The sequence below is a fragment of the Neofelis nebulosa genome, chromosome 1 (assembly GCF_028018385.1).
Source record: "Neofelis nebulosa isolate mNeoNeb1 chromosome 1, mNeoNeb1.pri, whole genome shotgun sequence".
Classification (NCBI taxonomy): domain Eukaryota; kingdom Metazoa; phylum Chordata; class Mammalia; order Carnivora; family Felidae; genus Neofelis; species Neofelis nebulosa.
Genome location: NC_080782.1, coordinates 238,417,432 through 238,435,785, shown reverse-complemented (window position 1 = coordinate 238,435,785; position 18,354 = coordinate 238,417,432). Strand labels below are relative to the sequence as shown.

The 18,354-nt window shown below is 45.7% G+C and overlaps 1 protein-coding gene across 9 annotated transcripts in view; it reads left to right on the top strand.

Annotated features, from left to right (window-relative positions):
• The window catches only part of ATP8A2 (ATPase phospholipid transporting 8A2), a 614,836-nt gene that overhangs the window by 448,015 nt on the left and 148,467 nt on the right, over positions 1–18,354 (top strand). For 8 of the 9 annotated variants that reach the window (XM_058689525.1, XM_058689573.1, XM_058689555.1 and 5 more), the window contains exons 31-33: positions 14,030–14,091; positions 14,515–14,571; positions 15,956–16,063. In XM_058689525.1, the coding sequence (XP_058545508.1) occupies positions 14,030–14,091; positions 14,515–14,571; positions 15,956–16,063 (227 nt within the window). The remainder of the gene's footprint in view (positions 1–14,029; positions 14,092–14,514; positions 14,572–15,955; positions 16,064–18,354) is intronic. The other variant, XM_058689545.1, reaches the window with a different exon arrangement.

Here is an 18,354-nt window from a genome sequence, read left to right as displayed (position 1 = left end):
CCTCTTTGTTTCTGTGTCAATGTGTTTTGTGCTTCAAACAGAAATGATTCATCCTCGCTGATAGTCTTCAGCCTATTAAATACTGACAGTTGGAGAAAATGCATGCACAGCCAACTTATTATACCCTATGACCTGTTCTCTGAGTCTCATCAGACCTCCTTGTCCTGGAAGGGTCGCTAAGTCTCCAGATCAGAAAATAAAATGTCCTGCTTCTAGACCCACCCCCACAAGGGACATTCTAGCAGAATCGTGTCCTTTTAACTCTAAAGCTCTCCTGTGATTCATTTTTACTCAGAGTAGATCTTCACATATTTTGAATGAGCAGGGGTTCCAAAGAGTGCTGAGTGTGGTTTGTTGTAGAAGCCCTGCCAATTTGGTGATAGAAGCAGCCATCACTGTGTTAGGACGGACTGGCAATGGGAAGCAATGGGGACAATTTGGGGCGGGGGGGGGGCGCCTGGGTGGCTCAGTTGGTCAAGCATCCGACCCTTGATTTGAGCTCAGGTCATGACCTTGCGGTTTGTGAGATCGAGCCCCACGTCAGGCTCTGAACGGACAGCATGGGGCCTACTTGGGATTCCCTTTCTCCCTCCCTTCCTCTGCCCCTCCTCTCTCTCTCTCTCTCTCTCTCTCTCTCTCTCTCTCTCTCTCTCTCTCTCTCTCTCTCTCTCTCTCAAAATAAATAAATAGTAAAAACAAACAAGCAAACAATTTTGGCAGTTGTCCCCTTGGCCCACACGCAGGGACACACGGGGAATGGTGTGGACTGAGCACAATGGCTATCTCCAGGCCCCTTCCCCTTCTTATCGAGACATTGCACTCTGGTCCTAACTCCAAAGTGCTTGCCTTGGGACTCTCAGAAGATTTGTAAGATGGTCATTTGCTTGTCTGCTTCCAAAAGAACTAATGTGGCCCATTCTGCGGTAGGGGCAGGGGTTTTCCAATCCTAGAGTTATGATTATGTGCTTTGAGCTTGTGGCTTGTGGTTTGTGGCAGAATTGTTACGGTCAAGCTAGCGTCCATTATGTAGATCTATTCGTTCACCTCACGCAGCCTGTGTTGAAAAGCAGACAGACTCCCGAAAAGTTACTTTACCTGAGAGATAACACCAAATGAATTTCAGGTTTGTTTCTGCCACCCTGTCTGCTTCCCTCAAATTTGGCAATTTGCCTAACAGCCAGCCAATAACATGAGTTTTTCCAGTTTGTGTTATCATCACCAATGCCATTATTTCATTGTGTTCAGTAAGCCCGCAGCATGGGGTTTTCTTTTCATTGTGTTGTAAACATTAGCCTATTGAGTGAACCTGTGTAAGACAAAATAAATTGCAAATATTAAGTATGTTTGGCAGAGAATTGTAGGAGACCATTGGAGTTCTTGTTCATTAGTTGACTTCCTCTAACAAATGAATATTTTAGAATGAATTTCTTAATTCTCACGATTAATGGGTAGCAAAAATGGTTGTATACTGCTGCTCTTTAACCTCATTCCCGTGATGCTGACGTCCAAGGCACCGTGGTGGATGATGAGGGTGACAGGTAAATAAATCAACGTGGGTCTTACCATCACAGAGTTTGTAGTCTGATAGGGGAGACTGGATTCACACGTGGAAGCTTCTAGTACAAAGTAGAATATTATTGCCTCAAGTAAAATACGCCTGGCGAGCTATGGGATTTTGGAGGGCTGAGAGAGAAATGCCTTTCATTTGGAATTGCTGTTAGAGAGGACATTTAGGTTTAACCTGAAAGTCCAAGCAGGATCGAGACATGTAGGCATGGAAGGAGGAGCCGGATGCAGTGGGGAATTTCAGGGCTGATGTGGAAAGCTTCGAGGAGCTGATCCCTTCAAGGGTAGAAGACCGGAAAAGGTTTGAGAAGGTGGGTGAAAGCCGGACGGCACAGGGCTTTGCATGCGAGGTGAAGAAGTTGGGACTAAAGATGTTAAGTGAAGAGTCACGTAGCATTTAGATCAAGGAGAGTATTATGATCAGAGCAATCTGGGGGGGAGGGGGGGACAAACGTGTGATGTCAGATAAGGTGAGTGGTAGAAGGAAAACCACTTGTGTCTCCAGGCATCGCAGGGAGCGTTTCAGCAGAGTTAAACCCAGGAAATGGGAATATGTTTAAGGAGGAGGGAGCATGTGTTGAGAACTTCTGTATTCAGCAGAACCATGGCGTCTCTCTGATGTGCCCTGACCCCGAGAGTGCGCAGATATAAATTCCGCCTCTCTTACCCTCGGGCGGCTTGCAGAAGGTGGGAGCCGATGACCAGCAAGCACGTATGGAACTGCTGAATGGCCAGAGTGCTGAGTGCTACGGGGACACAGCCTAGTCTAGTGGGTCGAGGAAAAGGCTTCTCCAAAGAAATGACATGTATGTTTTTGAAAGTTGAGGAGGGGGTGGCCAAGTGGGGCAGGGGAGGTGTGGGGGAAGGTGGGGAGAAAGAGCATCCCTGGCCCAACCAGGCAAGCACGCGAGCACCCGCACAGGCCGTGGACAGTATTTACCGGTGTGGGAGCCGGGGAGGGGGCGGGGACCTGGACTGCAGACTTTGTTCAGCCTCCGATGAGCATTTCAGGATGCTGGACAGTGAATGTCAGTAACCTCCCCTCCTTGTCTCCCAATCCTAATGCAACGATAATAAACCGAAGCACGTCTTCACGTATTTCCAATGTTCCCTCCGGGGTCAGCAACAGCACCCACGGTCGAGACAGCTACAGCACAGAGGCGGTGGGAGTGGCTGGAAAGGAGGGCAGAGAGGTTAGGTGAGGGTCGCGTCACGAAAACCCGGGTGGGCACTTTTCTCGGTGAGGGGTTGGAGGTGAGAAAACTGCTGTGTAGAAAAACACATGAGGGTTGGCAGGAAGATGAGGGTTTTCTTTGGGCGTGGGTGCGGGTAGGGAGAGGAGAGTCAGTGGTGGAGATTCAGAAAGGTGGCAAGTTTGAGAAGATAGGGACTCTTGCTGGGATTACTGGTTCGTGTGTGCTGATTGACAGTCTCAAATAGAAATGAGTTCTCGTGACACTTTGAATTTCCGCTTAGAGCAATGTTATCACCCAACCCCCAAAGACACCTGATCTGAGACAAATTAAGGCACTTCCAAGGCAGCGCGGGTCCTGATCTGACAGAGGAGTCCCTCCTTCACCCCCAGGTCCTGCCTGAAGCTGTTCCTTGGACTCCTCCCCACACCCGGGGCCTTAAAGGAGTTTTGCCTGACAGGCTAAGGTCCCTAGAGTATGTCATTCCTGTTATCGACGCACGCTTTGTGGATTATGTCCCAAAGACAGTGGATTTTACTAGGGAGTTCTCTGTCCACCATCCGTGAAGAGAGGCACAGGTACATACCAGCGTTGTTCACTCTGGGCACGTGGTTGTTGGGAAGGAGTATTTTTGAGAAGGTGTGAGCACGCCATTCATTCCTTAGAAAGGTTCCAGGAATCTTGCTTTGCTTATGTTTGCGTGGTTTTGGATAGACCTTTCAAAGCACTCCTTTGCTGATGGAGTTTGTGAGGACTCCTTTCAAGTTTCAAAATAAAATTTTCTACTCCGGCAATTCAGCAAATCAGATTTCTTCCGACCATCACAGCCTTACACTCAGTCCCGTGGCCCATCTGCAGCTCCCACGCTTTGATGTGAAAAGCGATTCTAGGTTAAAAGCAGAGACGTCACCTTTGCAGGGACTGAAATTCATCAAGACCCTTGGTGTCAGGCCACACTCAGGTTTTCCATTGGTGGATCCAGTCTGCATATTTGAGCAATCCTCCTTGAAGTGGAATGTGGCTATTGGCAAAAGAAAGCAAAATCAGGTTTGACTTACCAAAAGGAAATTTTCAGATTTTTCTTGATGAAATTTAAGAGGGGGGAGGGTGTGACGAGAAAAGAGAATATACTTACCAGCCGAGAAAAATTCCTGAAACGTTTCTCAATTCTTCACAGTCTACACCCTGGAAATCACTCCCACCCCTTTTCAGAAGGAAAAGTACCACAGGGATACTCATTCCTCTGGCATCATTAAGCAGCAAGGTCTTTTAAGATTTCTGGAAAAGGCTATTTTCTACTTTTTAATCAACGTGCTGCTGGAAGATCAGTTTTACAAACTGTGCACGCGTATAACATGAAACGTGACATACTTCTCCGCCTGTGGCATCACCGGGCCGTTTTCGCTTGAACTATTTACGATCTACCCCCAGTACTGCAAAGTTGGCTCTGTCACGTAAACCCTAATGACTTGCCTTGCTTCCCCTTAAGCTGAGTGTGGGCAAGGCTGCCCTTGTTCTCTGGGCTTGCAAGTTCTTAAACTCAATTATTCGTTCATTGAAAAGAAGGCGCTAAATGAGTCTGTTCTCTGTGCCAGGCCAGCACTGGTTTCTGGGCATCCCGTAGGGAGCCAATGTTGCTCTAATGTTCCCCTAACCTACCTGGTGGCACTACATCCTGGACCAGTCGGGAGGGTGTTGCTACTGCAGTTTATCCACAAAGTTTATCCACAAAATGCTGTATTTGCTTCTTTAAAAATTCTTGTAAAGTTTGTTTATGAGAGAGGGAGAGAGAGAGAGGAGTGGGGGAGGGTCAGAGAGAGAGAGGGAGAGAGAGAATCCCAAGCAGGCTCCATGCGGCCAGCACGGAGCCCTGTGCGGGGCTCAAACTCACATGCCTGAGCCAGAACCAAGAGTCTCGGACGCTCAGCCGACTGAGCCACCCGGGCACCCCCAAAACGCTGTATTTTCAAGTAAGGGATGTGAAACAAGAAGCCGATGTTTTGTTCCCCTTGAAGAGTCACGACTGTGCTGTGCACAGGTTTTAAAAGATCTACGACACGTGAGAAAGATCCAGGGACGAACGTCAGATGCTAAGTGGGACGGAAAGGGGCCTGGTAACCCTCCATATGTCCTCTGCCACTTGGAAACTTCTGAGTGGCCAGGGTGGCGGAGGATGTTCATAAGACCCTGAAGCATGTACATGAAGTGAATGGGCCTTGCTCACTAAAATCTAGAAAAATGGAATGTGTTGGGAGCTTTTTAGATGTTTATACAAATGAAACTACCGCTTATAAATCTAAATAACTCATCACTAACCCAATCATAATATACTGAAAATAAAACCAAGTCTCCAAATTCAAATTCAGAACATTTTTTTTTTTTCCTGTTTGGGTTTGTTTTCAACCCAGTGACCCATTGAGGGAAAGCTCAGACTTTGTCCTTTTATCTGTTGCACTGATGTTTGGAAACACAGAATTGGGCTGGAGGCTCATTGTTGTCATTCAGTTAAATATTTCTTATGTTCTTAAATATTCGCTGTCTCTTTTTAAAACATATTTTTAAAGTTTTATTTATTTATTTTGAGAGCGTGCGAGAGAGAGAGAGACAGCACAAGTGGGGGAGGGGCAGAGAGAGTGGAGAGAGGGAGAATCTCAAGCAGGCTCCACACTGACAGCATAGAGCCCCATGCAGGGCTCGAACCCACAAACTGCTAGGTCGTGACCTGAGCTGAAATCAGGAGCTGGACGATTAAGCAACTAGGCCACTCAGGCACCCCTCAGTGTCCCTTCTAATAAACCCTGTGTTACATGTATTTGAAACAGTTGGGTTTGGTGTAATGCTTGTAAGAATCGTGAGCCAGAGTCCCAGATTTCACGAACCCTTATAACTTTATCAGGAAGTTGAATTGAAGTGCGTTAGCAAGGGTGGGAATAGACTGTAACAACCCCCAGATCTTAGAGGCGTAACCCATCAAAAGCTTATTTCTTAGTCGTGTCACCATCAAATGGAGGAGTGCATTGGGCATATTTTCTTTTCTTTGATTTTTTTGTTTATTTTTGAGGGAGAGAGAAAGTGTGCATGCACAAACGGGGGAGGGGCAGAGAGAGAGAGAGAGGGAGGGAGAGAGAGAGGATCTGAAGTGGGCTCTGTGCTGACAGCAGAGAGCCTGATGCAGGACTCAGACTCCGGAACCATGAGGTCATGACCTGAGCCGAAGTCAGGCGCTTAACCAACTGAGCCACCCAGGCACGCTGAGCATATTTTCTCATTTTCCATGTTTTTGATGCTCTAATGACTGGGGCCTTGATCCTGAAGAGACCATCCTTCCCAGGGCTACCTAATTTCTAGAGAGAGCAAAGGACTCCCTTGCAACAATGTCTCTGATACTCAGATCAACCAGTCCGGAGCCGACACCCCCAACCATCTAATCTATTAACTTTCACATACCAAGCAATATTCTCCCTGCCCTGAATCACCCCGGGGCCAGATACCAGACAACTAGGGATCACCCCTGTAACCCAGAGTCTGCTGAAATTATTCACACCATCCAGTCCTAAGCTTACACAGCATACCTGCCCTGCCTTGCCCATTCCATCCCCCAAAGACCCCAGTAAAGGCTCTGGACCATGCTCTCCCCTTTCGTCACCTTCCTCCTGACTGACCCTGGTGCTTCCCCGTGTGGCCCTGCGTGGCATCCATGGCTCCTGTTTCTAGGGATCTGTAAGCATGAACTTCCTTCACGACCTCGTTTCCATGTCTGCATATCTTACCATACCTCACTAAAACAAATCCTGGGTGCGTTTCAATGCAAGGGGGCAAGGGGGCAAGGGGACTCCACATCATGACCCCTGAGTTCACCCTCAGCCTTAACATCGGCAGGGCAGAGAGCCAGGAGAGGGAGTGGTTTCTCCTGACCATGTCTGGTATCTCCTGCTCATGTGTGATTGGCACAGACTAGTCACAGGGCCCTCCCTAGGTATGAGGGGCTAGGGAGTGCTATTTAGCTGTGCACCCGAGAATAAGGCACAAGTCTGTGGCCTTTGACTTTGACATTCAAGTTTACTTTCCACCGTTTTTACCACCTTTTTTTTTTTCTTTTTTTTTTTTAAAATTTTTTTTTAACGTTTATTTATTTTTGAGACAGAGAGAGACAGAGCATGAACGGGGGAGGGTCAGAGAGCGAGGGAGACACAGAATCTGAAACAGGGTCCAGGCTCTGAGTGGTCAGCACAGAGCCCGACGCGGGGCTCGAACTCACGGACCGCGAGATCATGACCTAAGCCGAAGTCGGACGCTCAACCGACTGAGCCACCCAGGCGCCCCACCTTTTTTTTTTTCTTAACTACCTTTTTGAAATCCATTTTTAGTCAACAACAGTGAAAAACACATTAAAATTTGAGTTTCATCCTTAACTTTCTCCATCAGTAACGGCAGTAGAGAGGAGAAAATCCAGCAAAAGGCTTATATAACCAGGAACTCAACCCAGCACTGGTTATGAATGTAATTATAATCACTAACACTTGTATAAACCCTACCTTCTGTAAACTCTTTCCAATATTTTATACCACTCTTTACCGAGAAAGGAAAAAATAAATTTTCTCTTCACAAATACATGGCATTGGAAGCAGAAAAGAATAGTTTCAATCACAGAGCTGGCAGTCAAGGTATTTGAGCAGGGTGAGTTCTAAAAGTTTGTCAATTAGTGAGTTGACATTTGAGATACATCTTCACTTTCAATACTGTACTAATCTAGTAGTACCTGGTTGGGGAGTACCTCCTCGAAACGTCTAGAGTCTTAAGAGGCCCAAAGAGCAAGATGGGGTAACGATACCCTGTTAATATTCTGGAATAAGGGCTCCTGGAAGTTCTGAAGCCAAAGGGCGGGGAGAGGGAAAGCAAGAGAAACTTGGCATCCGATCTTCAGCCAAAATTCTTGGCAGGTGCCTTGCCGTCAAGGGAACGGTGCCCCCCACCTCCGTTCTCCCTACTGAGTCATAATGTACGTGAGGTGCCTGGGATTTCTAGTTCAGGTGTTCCACAGATTCTTACGACATTAAAAATGCACATATAAATTCACCATCTGTTTTCTTGATTATTAAATCCTGTCTTCCCTGACTGTACGGGACCGTGCTATAACTTTGTCTTCAGATTTTGTTTTTTGTCAGAGCCATTTCTGGATACGTTCTTGTGGTTTAATGATGTAATGCTTTTAACAAGCTTTTAATTGAAATGGCATCTTTATAAAATGTCACCAACCTAGCCCTGTGGAATACTCTGAAGTAAGTTCCTTGATCATTCTGTCTGCTTAGAAAATGAGACATACTTTCCTTACAAATCACGGGTTTTCCCACAAATATTTTCAAAGAGGTTCCTGCATGCAGCATTTCTGGGCTGTCGCTACTGATGTGGAGAGTCCGTGTGGTTTTGTCTCAACGGTCCACAATAGTCTGTTTTAGTGACTTTTTCTAAACCACACTTGGCTGATCTTACACTACGTTGGCCCCTGGATCCGACCAGATATTGCAAATACTGTCAGTCTGGAAGAACAGTGTCACCCACTGCGGTGGGCCAGTGGATCCTGAAGCCCCAGTGTGATATCGGCCTTTAAGAGAATGTGCTAACTCTACCCGGGACAGTGTCTCCGACTCTGTCACTTATGTTTAACCCTTTTGATGCATATAGTAAACCCCATCGTTCTAGTAGGCTTTATGTCACATGTAGCCACAGTAAAATCATTCTAAATTTTTCCTCTTCCTTTAGGTTCTCCACTCTATGGAAATCTTCCGATGGGTTTTGGAGAGAGGCGAGCATCGCCTCTCTCATTTCATCTCTCACCCGGGTGAATTTGATCCCCGGTTTGCAAAAGGCTGACTGGTCCCAGTTTAGTTACGTGCCAGCTGTTCTGGTGCCGTAGGGAGCTGAATCCTTCTTGCTGCTACCCCTGCTCGGCTAAGCCTTTGTGTGCTGATAACGATGGCTTTCTGGTGGGAAGTACACCGCCGTCCTGCTGGTGAAGATAGGGAAACAAAGGTTTGGGGAGATTACATCGCTCCGCGTGCACTCTTGACGGATCTCTCGTGTTAGGGACCTTTTGAGAGCCTCGTGGTTCGGGCCCTGCCCACCTCATCATTCCGGTGCACGCCATCGTGGCCCCACGCCCACCCTGCACGGTTCACCCCTCACCCCCCTGGGCGGGGGTCTGCCTCCGTGCCCCTCTTCAGGCTCATTTCCTTTTGCCCTTTCCCCTCTCACCGCCCCCTTCCTCCCAAATAGCCATCTACCCCACCCCATGCTGCTCTGCCTAAAGTGGTGTTCTCACCGTCATTTCCACAGACGGTGGCCAAATGATGTTCTGAAGGCTGGCTTGGGGACCTCAACCACTCACCTGGGTTTGGGGGTTACTTTTTCCCTTTGAAAAAATCACTGGAGATGTTACATATCTGAGTGAAATAAAAACAGCCAAACAACAGGAAAGATGTTTTCCTGAGTGGGTTGTTGGAGTCATAACAGTGCTCTTCGGTTTAAGCAACGTGGGAAGAAATAGTTTGTCAGCAGCGTGCTTCAGGAATAAACCGGACCGTCGAAATGGGCTTTTCCACCCTCGAATTATCAGCAAGCCATAGCTTACTGATGCGTTCATTCGCAAATGATTTCTTAGGACTTCTCATCTCTTCTTCTGTACGTTATTGGCAAGATTTAACAAAGAACAGTGCCCACAGGTATCTGCCTCTAACGCGGTTGAAATAAAACCCGGACGAGAACGATCCATTCCATGGGAATTTCCCCAGCAGGGTGTACAGAGCGGTCTTGTGACTTATCTAAAGGATGCTATCTTCTTTGAGGCTTTTGGCGTGCCCCAGAATTCTCCAGTTGGCTAAGGAGTTTCTCCTTCAAGGAATAAATTATTCCCAGATGGTAATCCATTTTGACCGAGGCGGGAGATACTGTTTCCTCGGAAAACCAAGATGCACGCTGGCTTATCCTTCCAAACTAATGAACAGAAATAGAAGGTTTATCCTGTCTCGTCTAAAAGTCACTTTCAGCGTACCCAGATCACCTCAAGTATAAACATTTAATGCCAGGGAGCATTTCACTTTCTTGACGGTGGAAATTAATGCATCACCAGACTCTGGAAGCTACAGTTGGAAAAGGTCTTTTGGTTTTCCCTCTTTTTCTCTCCGCGCCGCGTTGCCAGCAGAGCGTTGAGTAGTCCTGAGGGGCTCCATGGAGGCGGCGTCCTCGTACGTGAGCTCTCAGTCCTACAGGTAATCACAGTCCGCCCCCGTTTAAAGGCCATCAGGCATCGGGTGTTGCATGCTTTGTGCGGAAGTCTCCCACTGTTTGTGCCCATCGGTCGGGGGAACAGTTGGGTGTCACTGCATTCTTTCCACAGTCTGACTGGAGAGAAGAGGGTTCTCCCAGGTGAGACACTGCTTCAGAGTCAATTCTGTATACTTCTGGGTATTTCCAGTTCCTCTTTTGCCTGACTTCCAACGCTGTGGTTCTCAGTCTGGGCGATTTTGTCCCCGGGGGACATTTGGCAACGGCCAGAGAAAGTTTCCATTGTCAGCTAGTGACTGGGTGCTCCTGGCATCCAGGCAAGCCGCCAAACATCCTGCGATGCACAGGACAGTCCCGCGCAACGAAGAATTACCTGGAAAAATGTCAGTAGTGAGTGCCGAGGTTGAGAAACTTGGGACTGATGCAGTACGCACCCTAACTCAGGTTTCGGGGGTTTACTGCTGCTCCCCAGGTTTGCACATGCGTTTACTTCCATATGTGGCCCAGAATTCCTGTCCTAGGAATCTAATTTTCTGTCCTCCTCAATTCTCTCCTGAAAGTTCTTCCCGTTAGGTGCTGGTACTTCAAAGGAGTCCTTTCTAATGTTTTTCCCTCTTAAAATTGTTTCCTTTTTTTCTCTGGGATCCATTTTTCTAGCTCAGTAAGGAAAACAATCTGTTATTTGCAGTTTGTTGCAAAGTGGGTGATCTTTTTCATGTCACTTGACTTCTCTTTGCTGCCCTAGTTTTCTCGTCTGAAACATGAAGGTGATGATATTATTTCCTACAGTTGTTAGAATATCAAAGGAATATCACGTATGTCAGTATTACATATTAGTAACACTAATAATTATGCATTGCTATTACGTATATTGGCAAGCATACGAATATATGTAAAGTGCTCAAAACCGTGCCGGTCATATAGTGGGTAACATGTTCTCTCCTTTCATTGCAGAATTTCTTACCATGCTTTACAATGTTCTCTTTATGTCTATAAAATATGAAACACGTTCTAAGCCCTTCATGTTAGACCAATGCTTTGAATGTTTAATCTCTTTTAGTACATGAATCAGCCAACATTTGAAACACTAGTACTAAAAGGAAATTCAAAGAGTTGTCGAACCATAATTGTGAACTTTGATGGTCAGGTTGGTCTCACACCTCTTCTAACTTTTCCATCTGGTCGGCATGGACTCTGAACTCCGTTAGGGTTTAGTGTAGGTTGAACTTCAGGGAACTCGGGTCTTTGTTGTCCATTCATTTACCCGTAGATTGTGACAAGGAAATCCACCTTGACCTAAATTGAACAGGAAGAAGCTCTGAAACTCTCCAGTTTCTACCATGACCTACCTGGGGCTGATGTAGCACCTAAGAATGCAGACCGTATAGTCTTTGAATTTCTATCTTAGAGGAATCTGGGTGACAATTCAATCATCATCGGTATCTGGTATAAAATCCCCGGCTTATAGGTGGGGAAACTGAGACTTAGAAGCTAACATTTTAAAGAACATAAATAACAGCAGAGCTGAAACAATAGAGCGGGGCTGTATGGTCTTCTAATGCTCATTGCTGGGATTTTTTTTTCCCACTAACCTTGACTCCCTTCTCACCACCTCATTTTTCTCAACATGCTTTTGTTTCTCCCTCAATAGCATTATGTGTCTTTGTTATCTGATCTTCCTATTGTGACTTTAAGATGTTGACCACTTGGTGGGGGTGGGGTGCGTGTCTGGGTGGCTCAGTCGGTTGAGCATCTAGTTCTTGATTTTGGCTCAGGTCATGATCTAGCAGTTCGTGGGATTGAGCCGTGAGTCCGTCTCTGTGCCGACAGCACGGAGCCTGCTTGGGATTCTCTCTCTCTCTCTCTCTCTCTCTCTCTCTCTCTCTCTCTCTCTCCCCCCCCCACCCCGCTTGCATTCTCTCTCTCTCAAAATAAATAAACATTTAAAAACGAAGGAAGGAAGGGGGAAAATACTGATCACTTGGTACCAAATTTTAATGTGTCACTCTTTTTATCAGTATTCCTACATTAATATGACCAGAACCAGTGTTCTCCATCTCAAGTAAATGATATCACCGTTGGCCTAGGTACTCAGGCAAAAACCTGAAATCACCCTTGATTCCTCATGTTTTTTTCCACCCCACCAAGTCCTAAATCCTGTCATTTATACCTTCAAAATATGTGCCAATTCCTATCGCTTCTTTCCACCTCCAACATAACCACTCTGGCCTGCAATGTCCAATAGAACTTTCTGGACAGTAGTGACGCTCTGTATTCCCTTCTGTCCGACATAGTAATCACTAGCCACCTGCGACCGTTGAGCATTTGAAATGTAGCTAAGTGTATCTGAAGAACTGAATTGTTTTTAATAACAGCTTTTCAATACATAATTTACCTACAATTCACCCAAATGCTATGGTGTTTAATATATTCAAATAGTTGTGCAACTGTCACCTTAAGCAATGTTTGAGCATTTTAACCTCCCCCAAAAGAAACCCCGTACCTGTGAGCAGTTACTTTTCATTTACCCCCCCTAAAAAACCCACCTCCTGTCAGTCACTAATCTACTTTCTGTCCCTATAGACCGGCCCATTCTGAACAGCTCAGGAAGTACAATCCTACAATAGATGGTCTTTTGTGACTGGCTTCTTTCACTTAGCACGAGATTTTCAAGGTTCACCCACATTATAGCATATTTCAGTATTTTATTCCTATTTATTGCCCAATAATGGAATAGTAGGTGTTTTGACATTTTTCCTTCCTTTTAATGAAATTCTGCCTAAGTTTCAAGTCTCTCCCCCACGCTTCAAGATCATCCCTTTGTAAGCCTGTGGCCATCCCTCTGTGGATAACTCCTATGTTCCCCAACAGCCGTCCCTTAGTTTAGGTGTCTAGCTAATGCAGCCCATAATGTCACTTTACAGTTCATCTTCCCTTATATCCACAAATTTACCTATCTAGAATCAGGAGAAAGGCCATGCCCTGGAGCTTGGTGTAGGGCCCCACGAGCCCCAGATTCTGCCTATGATGCTACTCAACCATTTTGGTGTTTTAGGAAACTGAACAGATCTTGAATCTTTCATGAGAGTCAGATTCCTCAAAGCAGATGTGTAAATCAGCAAACCCAAATATGTATGGCGGCCACTGGGCTGGAAATTTGAACACAAAAATCCCTATATACTTGGCCTGTAGGCCACAGATCTAAATTTGAGTATAGAAGGACATAAGAGGAGATTGGCAGTGGCATCCAAAGAAACCATTCCTGATGTTGAAACAGCCTTCAACCCCTCAGGATAATAACCAGACTTTTCACAGCAGGCAAGTTAGACAGTTCTATTAGAGTTCAGCCTCACTGATTGTTTTATCCATTGTGATAGTCATCCCTGAAAAGAAAAAAAGTGGAAAAGGTTTAAAAACAATTGAAGCTTCAAAACCCTCGTTGTATTTTCTAGATGTCTCTCGTTGGATTGTTCACATTCCTCCAATTGATAGACTTCACGCGGTTGCATATGAGAACATGAGTAGTGAATTCTGAGTTCAGTAATCATGAATTGATTTGTATTCGTGTAATTATCTTCCTTTATTGGCCTGTAATTCCAACTTAGCAAAAATTAAAAATGCAGAGTAAGAGAACACTCAAAAAAAGTCTAATGCTGGCATTCAAAAAGATAGACTATTATGTCCTTACTCTTCCCTGTGTTTAACCCAACAAAGGGACATTTTAATCTTTATGAAAATGTAAATTTCAGTGCAGTTCAAGTGTTTGGTTCAGTATGTTGGAAACCGGATTTTGTTTGCTTCATTTAGAGAAAATATCAGATGAAAAAACTCACCGTTAGAAGTAGGAGGCATTAGAATCACAGATGATGCAATTTTTGAAATTCCCTTACGATTTAATAAATGTTTCCAAAGTTCTGTTTTTGTGTTCTGAAGAAGACAGATTGCAGTGCTCTTCCCCAGAAGTTAGTAATAACTTCTTTGTTTTTCAGATACTCCGTTGGCCAGTGGCCAGGCCACAGACTATTTATTTGTTGGAAATATTGTTTACACGGTAAGTTTATCTCTGTTTACGGAACCGTTCTTAAGTGGCATATGTGTGGGCTTGGTCTCTGAAAACCCTTTATATAAGGCCTTCCTTCATGTTATTTGTTTCAAATCGTTAAGCCACATAGTATAGATTCCTTAGAGTTCAAAATGGCTGTGAAATGCTTACCTCACTTTTTTAGTGGAGATTTGACAGAGTCGATTTCTGGACAGGTGATTAACAGATCACCCCATTCTTCAAATGACACTTTCACATCTACCTGTGAAAAAGGCAACGCTGAGAAAGGTTATTTTCCCTAAATCTTTCCAAGCTAAGAAAAGCACAAAAGTAACTCCAGCTGCCTCTGGAGGGGAGATTTGCGATTCTCCTAGAAAGTAAAAATAAGTCACTGAGGATAATACGTTTTCCCCAATTCCTTTGTTTTCACAGTATGTTGTTGTCACTGTGTGTCTGAAAGCTGGTTTGGAGACCACAGCTTGGACTAAAGTAAGTTTCCTCTGGAATTGTTTCTCTATCCTTGTAGGTATTTTGATGGCATGCGATCTTTTTAAGCCTTGGGAAAACAATCAACAATATTTGGTTTGCTCATTTAAATTTTGCACGTAAAAATCATCTTTTTATCTTTATCAGGGCAAATTTGCAACCCAAACTTTTCTGATGATTCATTTGCTTGGCACTTAGTAACAGCTCTAAACTCTTAACAGTTTTCTCATGTCAAATATATATGCATGTTTTTAAAACAAAACAAATACAGAAGATACAGAAGGACAAAAAGGAGAATTTTTAATTTCCTTCACTTTACCACCAAGAGACAGTTGGTATTAACACTTTTCTGGATAACATTACAGACTTTGTTCCATGTGTATTTTTAATAGGAGAACGCATTACAGAGCATATAGATAGTTTGGTGATCTTTTTTCAGTTAAAAATATATCATGAACATTTTCCATACCTAAAAGTATACTTGCACAAAACCTTTCTTCATGATTAAAGAGTATTAAGTTTTATCGATATCCAACATTTAATCATTCCCCAACTTCAGACGTTTTGGTGACTTGCCACGTTTCAGGATGATGACCCATGTTTCATGTTTGTCTGTCACTGCTGTTTTCATAGGCTTCTGCTTCTGGGAAAGTGAGGGAGGAGGTTGGAGCTGGATGTGGAAGGAGGGAATCTATTAATAGACAATGGCAGTTAATCCAGATGAGAGGTGATGGTGGCTTGACCCGGGGTGCTACAGGAGGAGGTAGTGAGAAATGGCCAGATTCCAGATGTATTTTTTTAAAAAGCCAGCAGCCCTTGATGATGGATTACATCATGGGGCGCGGAGGAAAGGATGACATCGAGCATCGTCGTATTAAGAGGACAGAGGAGAAAAAGCTAACAGCTCAGTAGGCACTTAAAGGACTGTTAAGACATAATATCCATCCCAGATTTGTAAAAAGTTCTTTGGAAAATGAAGAGAACGGCCGAAATCTCAATAAGTAAGAACATCTTGTTCTTTTTGTCCATTCAGTGCTTTCTTACTGGATTAACGAGGCCTGGCTTTATGTAGCTCCAAGTTGGAGCAGACGCTAGTGAGGACCAGCGGGGGGCCTACTAAAAGTACAGGATGGGTCTAGGAGAAGGTCAGCTGCGGCAGCAAAAGCACCTTGATCTTAGTTTGGGGCCACCGGTTACTTGAAATCATTGTTAAATATTCTGAGACGAGGCCATTAGAAGATGGAACTTTGCAATGACGAGTGATGGGTCAAAATGCTTCCCATAAGGAAGGGTGGCTTGGACACAGGGATTCTGCTGCAGGTGGGGTTCAGGTGGCTCTCCTGGGCCAGCGGACAAGCCCTGCCTGAGCGTGTGTTTCCTTTTGCAGTTCAGTCATCTGGCTGTCTGGGGAAGCATGCTGATCTGGCTGGTGTTTTTTGGCGTCTACTCAACCATCTGGCCCACCATTCCCATCGCTCCAGATATGAAAGGACAGGTCAGTGCTGCTAATTGCGAATGGGCTTTCCGTGTCCAGTGTCCGATGGTGATGGTGCTTTCCGTGTGTGGGCTTCTCCGGTCTCGTGACGCTGATGAACTTCAGGAGAGGCTGGTATTGCCTGCTTCCATCAAAATTCAGAGGGAGGGAAATAAACCAGATCAGAGCACCTGGAAGAGGTGGTCTTGTCCACACCAACGGCATCTGAAATTTTAACTACTGTAAGTAGTCAGCTTAAATCCGCTGACCTACCTGGCGTGTCCTCATTTCCATAATGGAATGTGTGTTGATTACACACAGTTCTGATGTGTACAGGTAGTTTTTGGCCCTTGGAAAACTGGAGTTGTTTTGAGTCATTCACAATCCAATGATTATGCTGACGGTAGCTGTGAGGTTAAGTGTATTGTTATTCTCTGACTGATAGTCTCCTGTGCAAGATAAATCTAACACCTCTATGAACCAGATCGTTAATTCACCAGAATATCTTCTTGTTCATCTCTTGAACTAGAGAGGCTGAGGTTGAAGACCTATACGCTTGTTTGAATTGTTTTAATATTTTCTTTTCTTCTGTGTTTGTCCGGTGTTTGAGATTGAGCCATCAACGGTGATGGACCTTAGAGTCCCACAGTATTGGTTCTTGAGAGGAGTTTGACAACCCTAGGTTCCAAACCACCCCAGGTTACAAATGAAGCCATGCAGGCCCTGACACTCCAGGCTGACCCTACAGACCCCATTTCGGGGTCTGCCCATAGCCAGAGCTGCCCAGGGACCCCCCGGCAGGTGGCTGCCCCGGGCCCTGTGCTTTGGAGGCCTCCGTGATGGCTGTCCCTGGCTGGGTATGTTCCTCTTCGCAGGGTGAGGAGCCCATGGTACACAGAGCCAGAACCCCTACGTCTAGTCCCTTCCCTGGGTTCCTAGGACCCTGAGTATCCTTCCCGAACAGCCACAAAAGCCAGCTTCCCAGGCCTGCCTGGCCCTCTTCCCAGATCCAGGCCTGTGTGAACACCCCTTGCCCCAAGGGGCAGCTGGGTGCCAGGTACGTGCACTGGGCCAGCTGGCTGTTTGCATCTTTACACCCACCCCCATGTGGATGAGAAGAGAAGAGAAGGGGGTCGTGGGTTTCCACTCGTGTCCCTGCACCAGGAATACATATTTTAGGGACAGGCCTGTCTGTGGCACAGCCGACTGCTGTCTTAGCTTCACTTACTCTGCCGAAATAAGCCGAAACTCCTGGGTCTACCCAACGCGAGATACATGGGCAGCGGCCGTGTCGTGTGAGATAATCCGGGGGTGGCATTGCTTGTCTCTTTTGCTTGGCGAATCAGTAGTCGACATCCCAGGGTGTCCGGGACCTCCCCTGAATGTGGGTGCTGAGCAGGGCAGACGTGTTCTTCAGGAGTAGGCTTGTATGTCTCCTGTCGCGTCTTTGCCATCTGTAAGCAACGAGGCCAAACATACCTCTTCCAAATCCGAGTGACAGAGGAAATTACAGAAGATGGGTGTAGCAAGACAAGCATCTCCCGGCAAAGATACTTTGTACATGTAAAGAAATCAGTTCTACTTTAAAGCAATGGGCTCCATCCCCAAAACAAACCAAGTGCCTAGAATATCTGCTTCACATTCTCTTCCTTCTGGGCGAGGGCAGGTGTGGTCTCATGACTGTTTCTCTCGGGGAGTTTTTACGGTGCGGAGAACAGCTGATTGCTGAAGAGACTTTCTTATGTTAGAGAAAAGTGATGGCTGGCAGAATGGAATCCGTCCACGCATGGCCGGCCAGCAAAAACTGCTAGTTTGGAAACCCCTCCCGGCATCTTCAACAAAGAGAAGCTCGCATGAACCCCCTCTGTACGCATTTGTAGCCGCAACTCCAGTCCAAATGTGCACGAGCTAGTCTGGTTTCCAACTCTCACTCCGATCAAGAGGTTACTTTCCACGTTCAGAGAGGCCACGTTTGCCGGGCAGACCCTAACAGGCCACATTTTCACTATCCAAGTTGCTTCCTGTGTGAAGCCTCGACTGAAATTTCTGTCGTTGAGGACCTTTCAAACACATTTAACCAGGTAGTCCTACCACCCCAAAGCAAAGAAACGATAATATCAAACCACATTTCACTTTGGCATACACATGGTTTTATTTCTCACGTATTCCCCGTCGTTCTAACTTTTTTGTGGGTTGGTTTGCGTGAGGCAAAGGAAGTCTTGAAATCCAACATGGCTGGCCGGGACTGAGGTTCTCGCTAGACGTTGAATGAGATGATTAACGTAGTTTTCATGTCACAGGATTTCTAAGTC